The sequence below is a fragment of the Bufo bufo genome, chromosome 3 (assembly GCF_905171765.1).
Source record: "Bufo bufo chromosome 3, aBufBuf1.1, whole genome shotgun sequence".
NCBI lineage: Eukaryota > Metazoa > Chordata > Amphibia > Anura > Bufonidae > Bufo > Bufo bufo.
Genome location: NC_053391.1, coordinates 137209383 through 137232130, shown reverse-complemented (window position 1 = coordinate 137232130; position 22748 = coordinate 137209383). Strand labels below are relative to the sequence as shown.

General features: G+C 41.1%; 1 protein-coding gene across 1 annotated transcript; it reads right to left on the bottom strand.

The window, feature by feature from the left end:
- Positions 1–402: 402 nt before the first annotated feature.
- Positions 403–21590, bottom strand: LOC120994817 (eosinophil peroxidase-like). Its single transcript, XM_040423644.1, has 14 exons — positions 21556–21590; positions 21302–21387; positions 20057–20150; positions 16346–16521; positions 12833–12953; positions 11288–11417; positions 8882–9088; positions 7866–8187; positions 7511–7671; positions 6442–6694; positions 5567–5737; positions 5002–5239; positions 2487–2698; positions 403–780 (listed from the first exon to the last, which is right to left on the bottom strand). Exons 2-14 carry the CDS (start codon positions 21375–21377, stop codon positions 758–760), a joined length of 2184 nt encoding a protein of 727 aa, XP_040279578.1. The 5' UTR covers positions 21378–21387; positions 21556–21590; the 3' UTR covers positions 403–757.
- Between the last annotated feature and the right edge of the window lie 1158 nt (positions 21591–22748).

Here is a 22748-nt window from a genome sequence, read left to right as displayed (position 1 = left end):
AGTTGAGTACCCCTGTCCTAGAGGCTCAGCTCTCTCTGCAACTGCTCTGCCCTCTCTACTTTTATTGACAGGGCCATGTGTGATCACATTTACACTGTCTGGCCCTGTCAATCATAGTGCAGAGGGCACGGCAGTTGCATAGAGAGACGAACCTCTAGGTGTAACAGCAACGCCCCCGTTGTTCCTAGAGGCTCATTTGCATTTATTAAAACTTCATTTTTCTCAGCAATGCGGGCACATATGAAGATAGGACCAACACAGATGTCTTCAGCTGCCAAGCGCACATGCAACAAGTCAGCCAGTGTCATAGGTACAAATCTGCTGACAGATGCCCTTTAAGACTCGAGGTAGAGTCAGTGTACAGTTAGTCCAATTCTTAGAATTAGTAAATAAGTTTAGTCATTTTATGAATTGAAATAGAATTTATTAAAATGTTATAATACAAGTGTCAATATGCCTGGATTAATAGTAATATACTGTAATTAAAAGCACTGTAAATTCTCAGTCATAACAAGTCTCTGTCCCCAGACAAATGTGGCACAGGATATTAGGAAGTTACAACCAGTCCTGATTCCAGACTCTGTAACGTCTCCCACTTTACACGCACAGCAAAGTACACTCTTCTGTTCTTACAGCATCTTGGCAATTAGCATTCATTTTAGCACTTAGCCTATGTCAGGGAGACATTCAGTTGTATATAAGGCATGGCATAGCTTGGAGGAACATGACAGGCCATCATATTACCTCTGTGACTCCTTTATTCTTCAGGATCTTCAACCTCTGGAAAATAAAATGGTAAACACAAAATGATAAATTCATATTTCGCATGACACGTAAAGACATATGGCATATAAACATATAAATTAGTTTTCTATGTCTGAGAAGTCTTGAGATTATCTTATGGATCTGAACTAGGTCACCACCACTTGAGAGGTAAATGAGCAGATGGTTCCATTAGAATATGTATAAATATAATCCTATTTACTGGATTTCTGGGCTTATTGTATTGTACATTGCTTTCCGATGGCAAGACCAGTATAGTATGAGGCACTTTTCTACCCAGTGGGATAAAAAGAAACCTGATTGAGCCATTAAAATCAATGGGATCAGCCTGGAACAGAAGCCCTAAAACCTGAGAGTGTACAGTGGAATTAGGTAGATTTTATTCCATGTTAGTATAGTTGCCAACAGTTCAGAATTTGAAGGGACTGTCCCTACTTTTTAGAGACAGTCCCTTGCAATTTTGGGCTTTCTCAGGGTAAAAATGTGTGGGCCCATAAGCCCCACTCATAAATGGGTGATTTGGAGGCATTCCTGTGGCGGAGTCTACTTGTGCCTACAATGTTGGTAAGTATGTGTTAGGTTTATTTTAAAGGGCTTGTCTCACTTAAGCAAATTCTTCTTAGTGGGTGTCAACAACACTATCCATCTCCTAGTAACAATAGCTTGGTGCCCGTCCAGTAGAAGCCTCTTCTGCTACGAGGCCTTTAGACAACCATAATTCAATATATCAGGACAGCACTCTAAATTTTACTGCAATTCAGTAGTCTTTATTTTTGGCTGCCAAAGCTTAGATCAGGGCTGGCCAACCTGAGGCTCTCCAGCTGTTGCAAAACTACAACTCCCAGCATGCCTAGACTGCTTACAGCTATCAGCCTACAGCAGGGCATGGTGGGAAATGTAGTTTTACAACAGCTGGAGAGCCGCAGGTTGGCCAGCCCTGGCTTAGATCATAAGATTCCATTGATACATGAACCAATTAATTGCAACTTTTCTGGTTTATGAGAACACACCCTTCTTCAAGCATATGTAGCTGCTAGTCAGAGCCGCCATTGTGTGACATGCCGCCATTATGCTTTGACTAGCACCTACATATGCTTGAAGAAGGGTGTTCTCGCTTCAGCAAATGGCAGATTTCATGTGAAGAGTTAATACAAGGCACTTACTAATGTATTATGATTGTCCATATTGCCTCATATGAGGTGGCCATAATCTGCATTGCAGATACAAGGTGGACAGGAGTTGCTACGCACGCATGCCTATGTGCTCCCGCAGTCTTGGCCACCTATAGTGTGCAAGCATGACCACCGTTGCTCGATTACAGGGTGGTCATAACCCCTGGCAACGAGCAGTGCATAATGTGATGGAAAAATGAATTAAGCCAGCAAGGAGGTAATATGGACACTCACAATACATTAGTGCCTTGTGTTAACTTTGTCTATATGACAAATGCCATTTGTTGAAGTGAGACAACTCCTTTAAAGAGAATCCATCAGAAAAGAAACCCTCTGCCGTTACAGTCTTCCAGATTGCTTTAGTGCTGGTTTGTCACTAGCCTTACTCCACTTTTCTGACATCTAACTTGACTAGGCAGAGCACAACTTTTTAAATTGAAAATTGAACATGACAAAAATGTAGGCAAAGGTCTATGAAATTGACTGATTATTGCCACTTCAACAATGTATCATCTCTACTGAAACTCATACCTGATCCGCTCTTCCTTCTCCTCCAAGGGCTCAAATCAAAAGGGCTAATCTTGGAGCAATCTACAAAATCTCTTGGGTAGGTGTTTGCTTCAAACACATTTTGAGGAACTTGGGTGATTGCTGTGTTGTCGCAGATGATTCGAGACATTTTCACTCTTTCTATAGCTGCCCTTTGAGCTGCTGTAAACTCGGTATATCTTTCATAGTAAAATCTGTTAAGAAAATTGTAAATGCAATATATGATAATGATCAGTTTCGCTTCACTGAACCACTACAATAATATAATGCAAAAGTATTATGGAAAACACCAGAACAACCATATCGTATAACATTCCTACAGACAGAAGTGCCTTCTGCCTTCTACTCAGCACACATGCACAACATCACCAGTTGGTAATGGTTCCTCTTGCTAAGCAGCTGCACTAACTTACTTACGAATTGCCTAGCAAGCACACTGGTCACTGTTTGGAAACCTTAAAGGGCTTTTCCAGTTTGCATCAACATCCTTTAAAATAATCATTTATGAAGGGAGCTGTAATTTTGTAATGTATTTCTTTTACCTGTATTGCTTCTATCCTTTGTTCTGGGCTGTGGTCACATGACCATGTCCATGCAGCTCTTATTTGCTGTGATGTTATGTCCATAAAGGGGCAGTGACAGGGGAGTGTCTATGTAACTACAGGGTGGGAGGAGCTATAAACTAGCTGGGTGTTGTTAGGGGCAGTGCTGGGGCTGAGAAAGGAGAAGTGCATTATGGGTTTGGTTGGATGCAGCAACAGGAAGTGCTACATACAGGATAGGGTGGATTCACATCACATTTTATGCCTGTATTTGACGTATACATTCCAAAAAGAAAGGGATGCAAAAACGCAGCACACCACAATCTTTTATCCTGCACAGTCCGGTAAAAAGAACGTGTACTTCTTTTTACAATGGAACTGTATGGTGAACGGATGCCACTGTATGGCATCAGTCTGAGGCATGTGTTTAACATATACGTTAAACTAAACGGATGGGGAAAACGTGATGTGAACCCAGCCATAGAAACAAACCAGAGTGATTGGTTTATATGGTGAAAATAGGTCAGGAGAGTCCAAATTGTAAAAAATAAAAAAAGCATGGGGAAGAAGTACATGAGGTAAGCAAGGTGAGCATATCTGTTAAACACCTTAATGCTGGAAAACCTTTTTAAAGTCTATGAACACCTTCAGGGGCATTTTTTTTATTACATTCTACTCATTTTGGGCTAAAAATCATTTTTGCAATTGGTTTTTATTAAAAACTTTTAGCAGTTTTTGTGATACAGGGTTTAACTGTCGGTCCATGTGCAGACTTTATGTTTATTCTGAATCCAGTCAGATGATGTATAGCTCCTATCTCTGATCGCCTGACCTCATTTATCAGTTTGATAAGGAAGTGCCAGAAATAATACACACATGTCCTCTTTAAAAGGTTCCCCTGCAGGCACACATGAGCCTAGTCACGTTTGCCTGCTGGGGAGTGGAGCAGCCCGGGCAACTGGACAAATATGTCCAGTTGGGGGCACATCAAATCTTTTGATCCTCTGTCTCTGTTACACAGGACGCCGGTCCCCACTCCAGCACTGCATATTGCAGATCTGGTGAGGTGCCAACACATGTGTGCCGGCACATACGCAGGCTGGCTCAGTGATGTCATATATCCGCACCCACCCACGTGCACTGACAGGAGGCATGCTCGGGAGCGCTCTGCGGTGTAGCTGTGCAGCCCGCAGAAGAGGATCATCTCCTGGACAATGAGCACTCCCCTGAACAATGAGCAAGCAACCCCTGGAAGACGAGCAAACCCCCTGGAAACGAGCTTGCTCAGTGTGTTGCTATCAATTCTCTAGCTAAATATCTTGTGAAACAAAGGTAGAGTTAGTGTGCTGGTGATTACTGAGTAGAGGGGGCGTGACCGGACTGTATATCTGGCAGCCAATCAATAAACATCAACACTCACAGCAGGAAAGCTAGGGATTGTGGGGATTGTAGTCTTTGAAGTTTTGTGAGGGAAGATCAGGCGCCATGATACTCTCAGTGTGTTGCAGGCTCACACAGGAGCTAGACAAATGGATTGCCTGGTAAATTGAAGCTCTGGTTATATGTATAGGTATGGGTTCTGGTTGGGTCACAGCCTTTAAAAAAAAAAATTTAAGTTACTTTACCGGAATACCCCTTTAACCCTTTCCCTGCCTCTTTAAGGTTAGATTATGTACCCCTTTACGTTCCCTTACATTTCCTTGCAAAGTGGTAGGTGCAGTTTGTACAAGAAAACACTGTGACTGTTTATCTGCATTAATTTGTCAGCCTTGGAATAACACTAAGCAATGTTCTCGAGCCCCAATGCAGGGCCTCCACCTTCCATATACTGGTGTCTTCTTATGTGGTAAAAGGCTTTTTAGGGTCCATCAGGAACCAGCTGTGATTGCTACACTTCAACCCCTGGGGTTTACATATGAAAATCGATATCTACTATTATTTGCTGCTGTACTCACCTGTCTCCATCACGGGTTCTGCGGAACTGGTTCCCGATTAAACAAGCTAACAGTTCACCAACTCTCGCATATGGTAGCAGAGGTTCGGCAACAGCTCCCACCCAGATGTCAATATTTTCCGGGGTACCATAAAGAGAAATGAATTTTTCAGCCAGTGGCTTGTTTTTCAACACCTCTGCTAGTTCAGTCACATTTCTGGGCTGAGAAAGTCCACAAAATCTTCTCCATGCATTGTACCCTATAGAAACAGACCATTTTCAAGCTGTTACATTACAAATAACCCTTTTTAATAAATGATGGTGGTATTCAGATGACAGGTTTCTCTATAAAGTAGGTGCAGCATTCCAGTTTATTTTAATATTTAAAAGGTAAAAAAATAAAATGTGTTATATGCAAAGCAAGGTCATGGTAACAGACCACATTCCAATATACGGGGCAGTAACATGGACTACCGATCCCTGAATAGTAATGATACTGCAATAGAAACATTGGGGGAATTTATTTTGATCTATAGACTGTAGTTATGCTTTCATACATCCTTTATATCACCAAGAAGCATTATCACCTGGTAATCCATGGTCTCGGCCACGCTGCATATTGAGAGCTCCCAAGTCAAGGCCAATACGTTTGAACAGCTCGAACAGATGTTCTCTGAGTTCATCAACCAGAATCTGGTCCTGCCTGTTCAGTTTTGCCCGATTTGCCATGAGGCCTCGAAGAAGAGGATCAATACCTCCTGTAGTAACAAAGAGAGTTGTGTATGTAAAAAATGTAGTATAAAGGCATATCTACGTTGGATTTCCAGAGAACGAGCTTTATACCTTGGAAACCTGTAGTTGCCTTTCCAGTTACACTATAAGGAAGATTTATGAAACTGAAAGAAAAACTGTCTTTTTTGCCCATAACAAAACCAATAACAGCAGCTTTTATTTCATGTTCTTCTGTTAAAAAATGAAACTGCCCTGTGATCCAGGTGCATAGGTATATGTTTGGATCTGTGTGCTTCACAAAGTCAAAAGACACTTCCCTATGTAAAAACAAGTAAAATTGTTTTGTAGAGCACACTTTTAAAAAAAAAAAAAACCTTAGTAAACCCTAGTTTTAGTTAACTTTTTGATTAGATTATAGCTTTCATGTTGTCACCAGACATTTTGGGAGAATTGGCAAATATGCCCTAGGGGTACTTGCACTGTGCTTATGTTTGGTTGTTAATAGATTCAGTACTGTGTATGATTCTTGGTAGCAATTTGCTTAAAAAACTGAGAAATACTGTTCAAAACAAAATTGTACATTAATCCAGTAAGAAATTAACATTTTATCAAAATATGGGAATCCATCTGGATACAAAAATGCTTAAACATCAGACCATAACTGGAAGTTACATGTCCAATCAACTAAAACTGCAACACATAATGACATAATGAAAGTCTATTCATGTACCTTCTCTTACAACTCTCCATGTGTTGAAGAAGGTAAGGTGCAAAGGGATTGGAGGCAAGTTTCGTGAGGTCTGGTATCTATCCACCAATCGATAAATAAATGGCTGGATCATTGTGTGACCCATTCGGAAGACCAAGCTGAACACATTAGATGCCCCTGGGTCCACTGTTTCGATGTAACCACAGTATGGAGGAACCATCTGAGACATTGATGAACCCAAAAGCAGGGGAAGCCAATCCTTGTAGTTTATTTTCTGAATATAAAAAAGGCAAATGGAAAATAAAATACAAGAACTTATTTGTTGCTTATATGATCAAATGAAACATTTTGTATTGTAGATATCCTTGTAAGACTGAGGCCACACACACACACACACACACACACAGTTCATGCTGACATATGATTAAGAAAGGCACATACACAGCTCTCATTAGGCATCTACAGAGCTCTATGGGGCCATATTGCTTCTCTGTATGAAAAGACAAATAGTTAACAAAAATAAAAATAAAAAGATGCTGTATTACTGAGGTATTTTGCCCCAGAAAAGCATTTCATATGAAGGCACCATACATGGTACACAGGATGCCTATGGCTTCAAGGACATGGCCTGCAGGCCATTGACCAGGATTGTTAAAAAAAAATTCTGTTAGATCTTGCAAAATATACCAATTTTTCAAATGGAATTACAACAGTGTTCTTAGTTCTTTCTATTGCTGATACATATAGCATGTCTGTTGGTGTTCATTCAAGGAGCTTCATAGGCAACTATTGCCCAAATGAACAGCTACATTGGATCATTCGAGTGACCATTAATTTACGGTACATTATTTTTTTATTTTTCCAATATAATTTTTATGCTATCATGAAATAGCCAATCAACCATCTAACATGCTCGTCTGTCGGCTGATTGCAGGGCCTTTTACACAAGGCCAATGATCGTCATCAAAGTTTTTTTTTGCCCAATAATTAGCTAGTGAAGAAGGCCTTTCCCTGAGAAGATGATTTGGTTGACTGGATGGTACAGTCAGATGGAAACCTTTTCAATCAGGATTTTTCCAGGATGTCTCACCTGTGTAATGGCGCCAATTATTTTCCTGCTCTCTTGGAAAAGTCTTTCTCCGGTCCAGGTAGGATTCAGCCTACGTAACACTGTAGCTATACGGTTGTGTTCTCGCACAAAGAGTGTGTGAAAGGCAGTTAAACCAGGCTGCTCACTGACACGACCATCACCTAAAGATAACAAAAACAATATATCCACTGTGCACAGAATTACCCAAAGTTTATGTTCAAATTTAAAATATGTCCCTAGACAGTTTTAGTCCCTGCTTTATTTAGCAGTGTCCAAAGTCAGTAGAATTTAGTCGGCATATGAAAAAAGCAAAAAATTGTAGATAAATAGTAAAAAAAAAAATCACAGAACTTACCAGCTAAGAAGCATGGGAGACCAGATGTCCTGTTAGTCTGCAGACAGAAATCTTCTTCAATTCCATTTGTACTAAAAGGTAGGTAGGCACGTCCATTATCATTAAACCTATTATTAATAGCCATGAGGCCCAGTTGATTGGTTCTGTCACGTAGTCTGTTGGCCAACTCATTTGTGCTGCCATATACTTGACTGCCATCAATATATGATGTGAGGATATTCATCTGTTCACGTATTGGAGAAGATCGCCGAAAAGCGGGACTTGAGCGGAAAAGTGGGATACAGTCACTGCGGTTAGATATACGAGGGTCATTTGGGGGGATCTGCAAGCACATAAAAGAATTGTATTCACATTTTATTGATTGCATCTCCAATATAACAAGGACAGCTTACATTTCTGTTGTAAATAAGAACAGATAGCACAGTGATATAAGTGACTGCTTCTATGCATTTGATTGGCTGATCCCATTGTTTTCAGCAGGATCGGACAAACTTATGTGTCACCTAACAGACCCCTGATGATAGCCGTTGAGAGAAATAAGAACTGAGTATGCTGGATTTCAACAAGAAATGGGTCTGCCAAATGTCTATGCCTCACTCCATATTGAAATAAACTTATACACTTGACTGATGGGGGATCCAGAAAGATAACCGTTATCTATAACTGGATTTATATCTTAGGCCTGTATTATATCAACAGATTATCTGACCAATGGATTGGTCAGAAAATCTATTGGTGTAATACAGGCCTTAGGAGCTTATAGGCACAGATTGTATGGTGTCTGAGGTTAGAGACGTGCAGCAGCCACATCATGGTTGAAAACTGCACCAACCTGCAGTTTTTACCACAAATGGTTTTCAAATTAGTTGTTAATGCACAATTGTGCAGGCAAACAGCATTGCCGGCAAAACTACTGGCTCTCCGTCCCAATTAGCTGTATTCTTGTATTCTATATCTGATCACTCCATGTTGATTTACCACTAATAAACTCAAAAATATTTTCAACAAAAAGTTACCCGCAAGGGGAAGCATGGTAGCTCCCGGGCACAGCTGTGATCACAGTCAATGCCTCTTAAAAAGGTTGATCTTGATGGTGTTTCTGGTGCCAGGTCAAGGTCATGATCAATCCACTGTCCCCACTGCATGAACATAAGAGACCGATGATTGTCCAGGGTCTGTTCTTTCTCTGGGAACCGGATAATCTGATTTGACACAGCCCTGGCCTGCAATATAAGAGAAGTGCATGAGAAGATAGCTGTTAGTAAATCTAGGCATCAGTCAAAAAAATGTAATAAAGAGCTTAGAACTTTTGTCCTTACAGGCAATCTGTGACTAGGAAATTCATTTCTAAACCAGGCACAATGTCTTGTAGAGCTAGCTCGGCTGAATGTAATGATGCATTTCACTTAGTGATCTTTTGCTTCATTCTGGAGAAAAAAGTACTTTTAGGCCCCTTTCACATGGGCGAGTATTCCGCGCGGATGCGATGCGTGAGTTGAACGCATTGCACCCGCACTGAATCCCGACCCATTCATTTCTATGGGGTTGTTCACATGAGCGGTGATTTTCATGCATCACTTGTGCGTTGCGTGAAAATCGCAGCATGTTCTATATTCTGCGTTTTTCACGCAACGCAGGCCCCATAGAAGTGAATGGGGTTGCGTGAGAATCGCAAGCATCCACAAGCAAGTGCGGATGCGGTGCGATTTTCACGCACGGTTGCTAGGAGACGATCGGGATGGAGACCCGATCATTATTATTTTCCCTTATAACATGGTTATAAGGGAAAATAATAGCATTCTTGTCTGTCTCCTTCTTTGCTGAACAGGACCTGTGGTGAGCATTCATTGCAGGAACAGGACCTGTGGTGACGTCACTCCGGTCATCACATGGTCCATCACATGATCTTTTACCATGGTGATGGATCATGTGATGGATCATGTGATGACCGGAGTGACGTCACCACAGGTCCTGTTCCTGCAATGAATGCTCACCACAGGTCCTGTTCAGCAAAGAAGGAGACAGACGAGAAGACGGCAGCGCGATCAAGTGGTTAAATTAAGGTGAGTTAAATAATTTTTATTTATTTTTTAACCCCTCCAGCGCTATTTTACTATGCATTCTGTATTCAGAATGCTATTATTTTCCCTTATAACCATGTTATAAGGGAAAATAATACAATCTACACAACCCCGATCCCAAGCCCAAACTTCTGTTAAGAAGTTCGGGTATGGGTACCAAACATGCGCGATTTTTCTCACGCGAGTGCAAAACGCATTACAATGTTTTGCACTCGCGCTGAAAAATCGCGCGTGTTCCCGCAACGCACCCGCACCTTTTCCCGAAACGCCCGTCTGAAAGAGGCCTTAATCCATATGAAAATGAGCAGTTATGTGCACCAAGGATGGGTCCAAGCCACTCTGTGCACCATTGCTCTTTCTTCTGCCAGCCCCTCCCTTTCCATGTAGATTGACATGGCCAGGAGAGATGACTATGCAGGAACCTGGTCCTGTCAATCAAGGAGAAGGAGGGGCTGGTAGAGGAAGCAAGAGGAATAAGGGTGCAAATAGTGACCTTCAGTGCACTTAACTGCTCATTTGCACATGGGCTAAAAATACTTGTTCTCCAGAATGAAAATTGCATTGCTAATTGAAAGGTCTCCTTACAGTCAGCTGAGGTAGTTAACAGTGAATGTGTTGGTGCCAGACTGCCTTTAAGGTTTTCCTTAAAGGGCTTCTGTCATCAGGAACATCATTATTAAACTGGCTGACTTTAGACATGTGCTAATGTCAGTTGAAGATAACAGCCTTTGTCTCTTCTTTCTAGATGTCTTCGTTTTTCTGAAAAGTCCACTTTTATTTTATGCAAATGAGACTCTAAGAGCAATGGGGGTGTTGTCCCAACTCCTAGACCTAGAGGATCCACTCTCCCTCTTCTGGCCGCACCCTGCTCATGTTGATTGACAGGGCCAGGCAGTGTTTACATCATCCTGTCTGGCCCTGTCAATCAAAATGATGAGGGCGCGGCCAGAGGAGGGAGAATGGAGCCTCTAGGACCTCTAGCACCTAGAAAGAAGGGACAAAAAATGTTAGCTTCAGCTGCCATTAGCACATGTCAGTTTAATAACAATGTTCCTGATGACAGAAGCCCTTTAATGGGTAATTCCACCAAACTGTATCTCATGTCATTTCCTATGGACATGTCAGAAGACTGCATTGGCGCAGTCTTACTGCACTGCTTATAGACTTACAGTCTCCAATGTTGTTTTCAGTATGGGAGAATTATACAGTATCTAATTGTGCTGTATTGAAAGAACATTCTGAAACAGAAATATCTGAGCAGCACCAAAGAAGTCCATGTACTTTGCAGAAGGCTCATATAGTCCTTATTCACAATGAAATATGGTCTGTCTGCAAACTCACCAGAGGTAAAGTAAAGCCATTGATCCTTTGATTTTCTGTCCAGCCTTTCGGGAGCCCTCTCCCATCTTCATACTGGGCTGGCAGCAAGCGTGCGTAAGGACGATTGGAAACTCCAAAGTCTGGAAATCTCCTGATAAAACAAAAATCTGTGTCATTTTTCTCTAAATGCTTAGCAATCACATGTTGAACTAGTATATGTAACATTTTACAGTCCCAGTCTCAAAGCATCCGAGGTCTGTGTCAGACTGAAGTCCCTTGGGCCCACCAGAGGAAATCAGGGCCCAGTTTTACTAGGGGTCCATTATTGTTAGAGCTTGGGCCCACTAGAGAATCCTCTGGTGGGCCAGTCTGACCCTGTTTTGGGTAAAGAATGAAGTCACTTTGAAAATTGTGTTATTTAAAGGGAATCTGTTAGCCCCAAAACACCCCCAAACTAGAGTAAACTGTGTATAGGGGAAGTTATGTAATTTTTATCTTCATACTCACTTGCATTCTGATACTGTGCACCCACAAACCAGCAGTAAAATGCATTGAGTGGACTCCTCTTTGAGTCCTCTCCATTAGGTGTGTGAGCTCAGGAGTCCTCTCAATGCATTTTACTGCTGGTTTGTGGAGCACAATGTCAGAATGCAAGTAAGTATGAAGATAAAAATTACATAACCAGACTCGGCATTACTTCCACTATACACTGCTTAAGGGCTTAGGGTACTTTCACACTAGCGTTTTTGTTTTCCGTCACTGAGTTCCGTCCTAGGGTCTCAATACCGGAAAAGAACTGATCAGTTTTATCCTAATGCTTTCTGAATGGAGACAAATCCGTTCAGGATGTCTTCAGTTTAGTCACTGAACGGCGTTTTGGACGGAGGAAATACCGCAGCATGCTGCGGTATTATCTCCGTCCAAAGTTCCGGATCAGTTGCCGGATCCGGCATTAATTTACATTGAAATGTATTAGTGCCGGATCCGGCATTAAAAATATCGCAACCGTTGATCCGTTCTCTGTAAAAATGTGAAAAATATATATAACGGATCCGTTTCTCCAGATGACATCCGGAGAGACGGATCCGTTCTTGCAATGCATTTGTAAGACGGATCCGGATCCGTCTACAAATGCTGTCCATTTGCATGCAGATTGCCAGATCCGGCAGGTAGTTCCGGCGACGGAACTGCTTGCCGGATCACTCTGCCGCAAGTGTAAAAATAGCCTAAGGGGACTGTTTTTGAGATGGCAAATTCGCTTTAAGAATTTCCTATTTTGTGTCTGCAGCTTTTATCCAGGCATATTCATCTCTATGGTTACAGACAGTATCTGTAAAAAAAAACATATGCATCTCTACAGCTACAAGTTCAGTAAGTTGACATGAAGAAGGTGACAGATTTGTACTCTGTCACCATGGAGGTGCATAATTGCGCATAGCTGCTGTAGCTGCAGATCAACAGGACATTTTTTAATGAAAACTTTTTGAAAAGCTGTAATTTTGTTGATGCATCGGAACAGAAAAAATGGTTCTAAAGGCGGACCTAAGCTTCAAGCCTTCTTCTCACCTGTTGTTGCACTCCCCTGTGAAGGTACGGTAACGGCTTTCTGGACAATCTTTTGGAAGATGTAGGAAAGAATATCCAGAAACCTTATGCAACATGTCTATCTGGTTGACTGTCAGCAGGTCTGTTGAACACATAATAACATATTTGTAATGCTTGTTCATGTAGGGTAAAATTATTTTAACCTGTCAAACTACAAAATCTAAGAGATCGCAAACAATCAGAAGCTCCAGATTATTAGACAGACTTAAAGGGGTTGTCTCACTTCAGCAAATGGCATTTATAATGTACAGAAAGTTAATACAATGCACTTTCTAATGTATTGTGATTGTCCATATTGCTTTCTTTGCTGGCTTGTTTCATTGTTATACACTTTTCATATCAAGGGGTTATGGTCACTGCCGCAGCACAGATAAGAGGTGGGAGGGACAGGATCTGCTGAGCATGCCTGCCTATGTGTGCCCCCATGGTCCCGGTCACCAGAGCGGCTGGCGCTTTTTCTTATACTCTCAACACTCAATTGTGTCAGGTGTGACTTAGGATTCTTTTAGACAAGCTAACTCACCACCAGTACTCTAGCAGTGTAATTGTTACAACCTAATTAATTGCATCCATACATTTTGAACCTTTTTATGATGGTCATGTGACCTCAAGTCTGACCAGCAGCCCAAAGCTTGCTCAAATGTGTAAACAGGAGATCAGTCTCTCCTGTGTAGCTGGCTTCCTGTGAACTACAGAATGACATCATCACATATCAAATCCCTCCTGGCCGCCTTCAGGCCCCTACCCTCGCTCCATCTTTTTTTTTGTATAAACCTGTGTTCTGTTGATGATACAGGGTCGCCCATTAAAAAGTAGCCCACCTCTAATATCTCCAAATCAAAGTATAATAGTAAATCTGTCTTAGTTGCCCATAGCAATCTATCAGCGCTCAGCTTTCAGTTCCTACAGGGCTTTGAAAAAATTAAATCTGAGCTCTGATTGGTTGCTGTGGACAACTAAGACAGGTTTACTATTAGGCAGTTTGATTTAGAGATATTGAAGGAGGGCAACTTTTTCGTAGGCCGCCCTGTATAATGTCTCCTCTATCTAAAGGACCAGGGGTGCAAATGTATAGCAGTTGAGTTTATACAGTGATTTGCTGCAGTTATATAAATCTCCTCACTCACACTGCCTGTCTGTATTATCTGTGTGTGCTGACTCTCCAGTGTAGTTCTATGTCAGTCATTGCTGCCTTTACACAGAGCAGAGCAGTGCAGTGTGATAAGACTCTGCCCCCTCTGTCTCTGCAAAGCCAGGCATGATGGGTACTGTAGGATTTATTAGGAAAACCATATCCGAGGAGAGACAGAATCAAGATGGCTGACAACCCACAGACTGCACAGCAAATAAAACAGATACACACAAGATATACACACATATCTTATTATTTAACAGTAGCCTATCCTGCACTATATAGGCAAAGAAAAGGCCCAGGGGAACAATTAATTAATACAAACATTCAGACCTTTTCTGGGCCACTTTTACATTGCCTAATGATTGGCCAAAAAAGCATCCATCCAAAGCTTGTTCCCAGTGTAAACAGGACAGTGACCAGATAACAAATGAGAAAACGCTCTTTCGTCGGACGAGTTAGCATAAAAATGTCATCAGCACATCTCCCTGTGTGAACAGGGATGTGCAGCTGACAATATGCAAACTGAATAGATCTTACTGATGATCATTCATCTACCTTTTAGTGTGCACTGGCTCGTCTAAAAGGTCTTTCAAATAAAAATCGCTCAACTTTTTATATCATCGTTTAGAAACCATTCCAGGCTGAAATCAGACTGTCTAAAAGAACCTTCAATCTTCATAGCGCAGGCAGCTCATCCTCCGTTTACACTAGGAGATGGTACCGCTGACCAGCAAGCATTTTTATGCTCTCATCAACATGTGTTAAAGGGCCCTAAGGCTGAGTTCACACGGGCGAGATTTCCACACTGAATCCGGAGCCATTCACTTCTATGGGGCTGTGCACATGAGCGGTGATTTTCACGCATCACTTATGCGTTGCGTGAAAATTGCAGCATGCTCTATATTGTGCGTTTATCACGCAATGCAGGCCCCATAAAAGTGAATGGGGCTGAGTGAAAATCGCAAACATCCGCAATCAAGTGCGGATGCGGTGCGATTTTCACGCATGGTTGCTAAGATGACAGTCTATTCACTGTATTATTTTCCCTTATAACATGGTTATAAGGGAAAATAATAGCATTCTTTAATACAGAATGCTTAGTAGGTGGTCAATTGAGGGTTAAAAAAATAATAATAATTAGCTCACCTTCTCCTCTTGATCGCGTAGCTGCCGGTCTCTTCTTACTTCTTTAATAATGAGCTGCCGGCTAAAGGACCTGTGGTGACGTCATATCACATGGTCCAATCACATGGTCCATCACCGTGGTGATGGACCATGTGATATGACGTCACCACAGGTCCTTTAGCCGGCAGCTCATGATTAAAGAAGTAAGAAGAGACCGGCAGCTACGCGATCAAGAGGAGAAGGTGAGTTAATTTTTTTTTTTTTTTAACCCTCAATTGACCACCTACTAAGCATTCTGTATTAAAGAATGCTATTATTTTCCCTTATAACATAGTTATAAGGGAAAATAATAACATCTACACACCACCTAACCCAAACCTGAACTTCAGTGAAGAAGTTCGGGTCCGGGTACCACAGTCAGTTTTTTATCACGCGAGTGCAAAACGCATTGCACCCGCGCGATAAAAACTGAACAACGGAACGCAATCGCAGTCAAAACTGACTGCAATTGGGTACCTACTCGCGCGGGTTTGCCGCAATACACCGGGACGCATCCTGAACAAATACGTCACGCCCGTGTGAACTTAGCCTAAGACTCACTTATCACTATTTTCTAGCACACGGATGCACTACAAGCGCTCAGGAGACTGATACCTATGGTGATGATTGCACATTCTTGATACTGAGGAGTCCAGGTGAGCAGCTGCTGTAGGTAGGGGTGTACCTAGGATAGGGACTGTAGCTAGGGTGGTGCAGGTAGAGCTAGGTGTGTGGGGGAGCCCCACCAAGTATTAGGACGATTATATACAAGGCTAGGGCACTACACTGAATCTTTAGTGATTACATAAAGACTAATTACAACTCAAGATTAGGGTGTTCCTTAATTAAACTGTCTTGTGATTTCTTGTTTCATCTACGTTAGTTGCCTGCACAAGTGGAACAGCTCTAAAAGCTATGGTGTGAGGTCCCTGTAGAAAAGCACCACAGATGTCAGCTTCCTGGATCCTTGGGATTAACATATTGGGGGAATTGAAGACTGCGATTGAATGCAGCCAAGCCTGAACCTTCCTTTAACTATGCTATTGTGGACAACAGATATAAGATATACTGAGCAATTACTAATATCCCAATAACTAATGAACAGAAAACTTGTGTTATTCACTCGTTACAATGAATGTTGTTGCTCTAAGCCATATGCCCCTTCCCTCTGGTACCTGAGATGTTGAAAGGTCGACTGTAGATGCTTTTAACTTTCTCAGTCAGAAGTTCAAAGGTGGCCTCTATGTAATCAGCGGCACGGATGTGATTGCGGCTTGTTGCCACAGGCTGCTTGAAGTACGACATGACATCAGACGGAGTCAAAGTTCCTTTCTTAAGACGCTCTTTAAGGCTTAAAGTAGGAGAAATCCAGTTAGGATACACTTATCATAGCAAAGCAACCCAATATGATATCACAATACTTATACCAGAACAACCTCCAATCATTTGTTCACATTACTGTTTTTCCATTCCATCTGTATAACCAATTTATGTCATATTAAAGGCCATCTGTCAGCAGATTTGTACCTATGAAACTGGCTGACCTTTTATATGTGTGCTTGGGATCTGAAGACGTCTGTGTTGGTCCCATGTTCTATGTGGCCGCATGGCTGAGAAAAGGGATGTTTTAATATATGTAAATGAGACTCTAGGAGCAACGGGGGCTTTACCATTACACCAAAAGGCTCTGCTCTCTCTGTAGCTTAGGCGCCCTCTCCACTTTGATTGACAGGGTCAGGTGTGATTTTGTTTTCTGAATAAATTTCTGAATAAATTTGTAATTGCATGGAATTAAAAATTGTGTATAGTCACTGAGTTATTTAATATAATGTTTCTGTATAGTGCATCCCGCTTGTTCTTCTTTTTCTTATTTCTTTGTCCTGCTCACTGAGATGGTCGCACATGCTCAGTTTCATCCTTCAACTGCCTCCTGAGCTGTGATAGGTAGAGAGCTGCTGTAGAATGGACACCTCCCTTAACTACCACATAAGTGTGGGTTCACATCACGTTTTTCCCATCCGTTTAACGTACACAAAAATGTATATGTTAAACGGATGCCTCAGACTGATGCCATACAGGGGCATCTGTTCAACATAGAGTTCCATTGTTAAAAATAAACGTATGAGGATTTAGTTTTTACCATTGTAAAAAAAAAGCATATATTTTTTTTTTTACCGTACTCTGGTCACGGGATACAAGAAATTCATTTTTGATGCGTTTTTGTATCCTTTTTTTGTAACGTATACGTCAAATACAGGCATAAAACGTCATGTGAACCCACCCTATGCTACAAATCTAATATATAAAGCTGAGTGTAGGTGTGTGTGAGGTCTCAGCTCTCTAGGACGTACCGTTCCTGAGATATTCCCAATAAAATGCATTAGCCAATAGAAGCTTGGTCACATGACCCTTATCAGCCAATAAAAGCTCGCAGGTCCTCCATCCTCCACATACACAGTTTTACTCCAGGTTTCCATAACAACCCAGCCATTTATCTTCACTGCTGTAGGAGAGCTTTAAAGGGAATCTGTCACAAGGATAATTGCTATTGAAGTAAAACTATGGCTTAATAGCACTTAGTACCTTATTTCTAGATGTGCCTTTGTTCCAGCAATAGATGTTTTTATCCTGTGAAAACCCAGTTTATTTGGTATGCAAATGAGCCAGTAAGGTGCCCAGAGGGGCGTCACTCTTGCAGGAAGGAGCCCAGATACGCCCCCTGCCACAATGTGTCCACCCTCAAAAGACTTAAAAGCCCGCCTCCAGGTCACGCTAAGTCACGCCCCTTATCTGATTAGGCCACGCCCATCCCACTCCTGAGCTGACGGAGATTGAAAAAAATGAAGGTAAAAATCAACTTCTGTCAGCTGCAGGGGTGGGAGGGAGGGTGACTTTCTCCCTGCAGCTTACACTCAGACAGCACAGTGCTGCTGTCTTAGAGTGAGCTGTTCAAAAGGACACGCTCCTGATCCTGTTAGGCCACGCCCCCTCCCACTCAGCCGACTGAGATTGAAAAAATAAAGTTAAAAATCCACTTCTAGGCCCCACTAAGCCAAGCCCAAATCTGGTTAGGCCACGCTCCCTCCAGGGAGGGAGGGTGACTTTCTCCCTGTAGCTCACACTTAGACAGTACAGTACTGCTGTCTTAGAGTGAGCTGTTCAAAAGGACACGCCCCTGTCCAGTAAAGGCCACTGTTAAGGGGGCGGGCCCCTGTGGAGGTTACTGTCAAGGGGGTGGTATGCTATAAATGTCACTGTTAAAGGGGAAGGCTGCTATAAAGGTCAAAGTTAAGGGGGTGGGCTGCTGTGGAGGTCCATTTTTAAGGCACGGGGCACTGAACAATGAAGTCTTTCCTAGCACTGTCCCTAGCGCCTGCTAACGTCTCTGCCTGCACTAAGCACACTGGAAAATGGCAGAATCCAAAATGAATTGAATTGAATTCCACTCGTCAACTTCGATTCGCTCATCTCTAACTGTATGCATTATATACATGGTGGTCTTTCGGCCGATGCCTTCATCCTGTAAGAAGATTCCACTTATTCTAAAAACATAAACTGTAAGGATCCAGCAGTTCGGACCCCCTGTCATCAATCTCTAGAACATGTGGGTTGCAAGAGACCTGCAAGTTGAGCTGACCATGTTTGTAAAAAGTGTGGAGGATACTTATCACATCTGCTATGCCATTTTCTGGTGTAAAAATGTTCCAATGATGTTGTGCAGCATTTTGTGCAACATTTGCTAAGGCTCACTACTTTTAGTAGAGGAGTGAAAAGCTTATTTATGATGTGCTATGTTTTTAAAAGTTGCATTACCATGCCAAGGACCCCCTGGCGTACTTTCACTACCAGTGGTGAAACCACATCCAACTTATGCCAAATTTAATAAAACTGAGTGCCAATTCATAAATTTGGTACACCAAAGCCAGACTTAAAATTTGCACCATAAACACAGCAAATGATAAATCCCCCCCCCCCCCCCCCCCCCCATGTCTTTAAAGCATAAATCTTACAAGTCTAAGAATTTTGAAGGTACGTTCATGTGCCAGTCTGGCATTAAATGCCACTGTATCATTTGCCAGCTGAGCACTTTTTACAGCTGCTCTCATACCATGTCCAGACTGATGATGCCTTCTGTGTGACCGGATTTTATACTTCTTGCTTTAAAACATATTTTACATACAAAACTATGAAAATTTTTGTACACAGCGTTGTGTTTCAGCAATTCTGGAAGTAAGTTATATGCTCTGCAGAATCATGCAGGCAATATGATTATAATGCAAAAGATCTTCCCAGACTCCAGGGAATCTTTATGTGTTTCATTTGCATTATCTTGTTATTTATGCAATCCTAAATCATTGTGAAAGCTGTGGAATGATCGTATATTATAGTAGAAGATAAATATCTGCAAGTCTTGATGTTTGCAGTGCTGTCTACAGATGAGAGGCTCTAGTGTGATATAAATCTAGCAGAGCAATGTCTGGGGAGATCTCTGGATCCATGTGAGGTAAAGGGTTGGTTCTAGCTTTGTTAGATATTGTCATGTACTATATGATGTCTGGTTTTCATTTTCTACATTAATCATGGGATAACCCCTTTAAAATCTCTACTGATAGTCTGAGACTCGTATCTAGCTCCTAAGTTAAACAGTATACCAACATACTTGCCTCAACTGCTATACACTAATAGTTTTCATTTATTTTTGGCATCAAAAACACTGGAGCTCCGAAGAAAACCAGATGATAAACCAACAGTATCCATCAAATGAATCCATCATCACAGTGATGGCTTTATGAAAACAGATCCTGTGACAGACGGTGATACCTTGATGATCTTACATATAATACAATGAGATATCATTTTTTATATTTTATGATTACAGGACTTACATATCACGGGTGCGCTTGTATGCAGTGTCTACCAGCTTCTTTGCCTTCTGGACTGAGCTGAGAATAAGATTATTATCCAGCTCCTCCACTCCATCTGAGTAGTAGAAATAAATGGACAATAAGTCAGTGATGATGAGAAAGAAGTCAACACCATGTATAAGGCCCTTTTACACTGCCTGATGTTAGAGAAGGTTATTGCTAGAGATAATCTGCAGGTGTAAAGGTTCATCGGGTTATAGGATCGTTGGTGTGGACACCAAAATCATTTTGACCTTGGTCAGTATGTTTGAGGAAACTGAAAATATGTTAGAAAATATAGTATCTATCTATCTATCTATCTATCTATCTATCTATCTATCTATCTATCTAGTGTCCGTATGTCCATCTATCTATCCATCCATCCATCGTAAATATCTTTGAGATGAACACCCCACATTACATTGAAAAATGCTCTTCTAGATGGATTATGCTATCAAAGACTATGGTCAGTCTGCATGAGGGAACTAAAATATGTCACATAGAATGTAGTCTATCTATCTATCTATCTATCTATCTATCTATCTATCTATCGTAATCTTTGACATGGACCACCCAACATTGGAACCCATGAAAAATGCTCTTCTAGTTAGATTATGCTATCAAAGACTATGGTTTTCAGGGAACTAAAATGTCAGAAAATTTAGTTTGTCTATAGATTTAGATATCTTTCTCCTATCTAGTTATCTATCTCATATCTATCTATCTAAAATCGAAAAAGATAAGCAGCACACTCAACAAACATTGGGTGCTATACCTCTCAAGATCACGGACCAGGATCCAGAAACTTGAAAAAATTGAGAAAAAAGGCAGCACTAGAAGATCTATCTACAGGTATCTATCGTAATAATTGACCACCCAACATTGGAACCCATGAAAAATGCTCCTTTAGATGGATTATCCTATCAAAGACAATGGTCAGTCTGCATGAGGGAACTAAAATATAGTCTATCTATATCTATCTATCTATCTATCTATCTATCTATCTATCTATCTATCTATCTATCTATCTATTCCATGTGACTACAGTATCTATCTATCTATCTATCTATCTATCTATCTATCTATCTATCTATCTCAACATGTGCTGTTGAATTCCACACTATATAAGCTATTATATTAGAAGATATTCAAGAAGCAACATATTCTGAAGAAGAAGGTCATGTTGGAGGTCAATCAAAAAGCGACATTAAAATATTGGTGAATTACCATAAAAAGAAGGTGTAACGATCTGCAGCGATCCAAGAACCAGAAGGAGACAACTAAGTGTCTTAATGGAAGGCATCTTCTTGCTCCTAGAATGAATATTTTTTAAGATGAATTAAATATATTATCAGACATATAAATAACACAACAAAATCGTGAAGTCTGGTGTAAACAAGCTGCGCTTGTTTTTCTGCTGCAGCACTATAAGAGTTGACGTTTCTCATCTATGATAAACCCTGGAACAGGAGCTGTCTCACCTTCTCTCTTTTGGATGCAAGTCTCTGACAGTAAGATGACTTTATAAAGGCTAGCTTGAAGGAAGGGCCATTTGATATAATCAATTTTAAGAGGAAGTCATGTATTGAACCGTTACATTAGCACAATTGCAAAAGCAAGTGAAAGTGTCTTAAGCAATGCAAACTGAAACAATAGTGAATCGAATGTATGCATTAGGGTACTTTCACACTTGCGGCAGAGGATTCTGGCAGGCAGTTTCGTCGCCAGACGGATCCGGATGTGGATCCGTCTGACAAATGCATTGAAATACCGGATCCGTCTCCCCGGTGTCATCCGGAAAAACGGATCCGGTGTTTATTTTTTCACAGATTTAAAGGTCTGCGCATGCACGGACCGGAAGAACAGATCCATCAATGTGGCAATTTTAATGCCGGATCTGGCACTAATTCATTTCAATGAAAATTAATGCTGGCATTCCGGCAAGTATTCAGTATTTTTGGCCGGAGAGAAAAATACAGCATGCTGCGGTATTTTCTCCGGCCAAAAAACGTAAGAGGGACTGAACTGAAGACATCCTGATGCATACTGAACGGAAGGCTCTCCATTCAGAATGCATTAGGATAAAACGGATCAGTTTTTCCGGTATTGAGCCCCTAGGACAGAACTCTATGCCGGAAAAAAATATGCCGGTGTGAAAGTACCCTTACGTAACATTCTGCATTCATATCTTATTAATCCCCATGACCAGAACTATGTGTGTGTGTGTGTATATATATAAATATATTATTTTTTTGTTTGTTTTTAGTTTTTTTTAAGCTTAGAAGGTCATAACTTTGTTTTATTCAGAATCAGTTATTTAACTAGTTTAAGACTGGTCCGTTTACCCCACTTAAGCCATTTTTCCTAATATATGAGGTTTTATTTTTATGTCATTTTTATTTCAGAATTTTTGTTTATAATATTTTATACCTAGAAAAATATTTTAAAAAATCTGGGAAAAATTGTACGTGATGGTGTTTTTCTATGATGTCCTTGCAGTGCTAAATATGAACAGCCCAGGCATTTAAATTCTATGGGTAGCCCAGAACTAGTACAACTAGTTATACGCTTGAGTTAGCTATCTGCCAAATTATGCATGTTCCATCTATACTTATTCCTTTCGACTCTCCCATTTACAGTACAAGCATGTTTGATCCCCACAGAACAGTCGTGT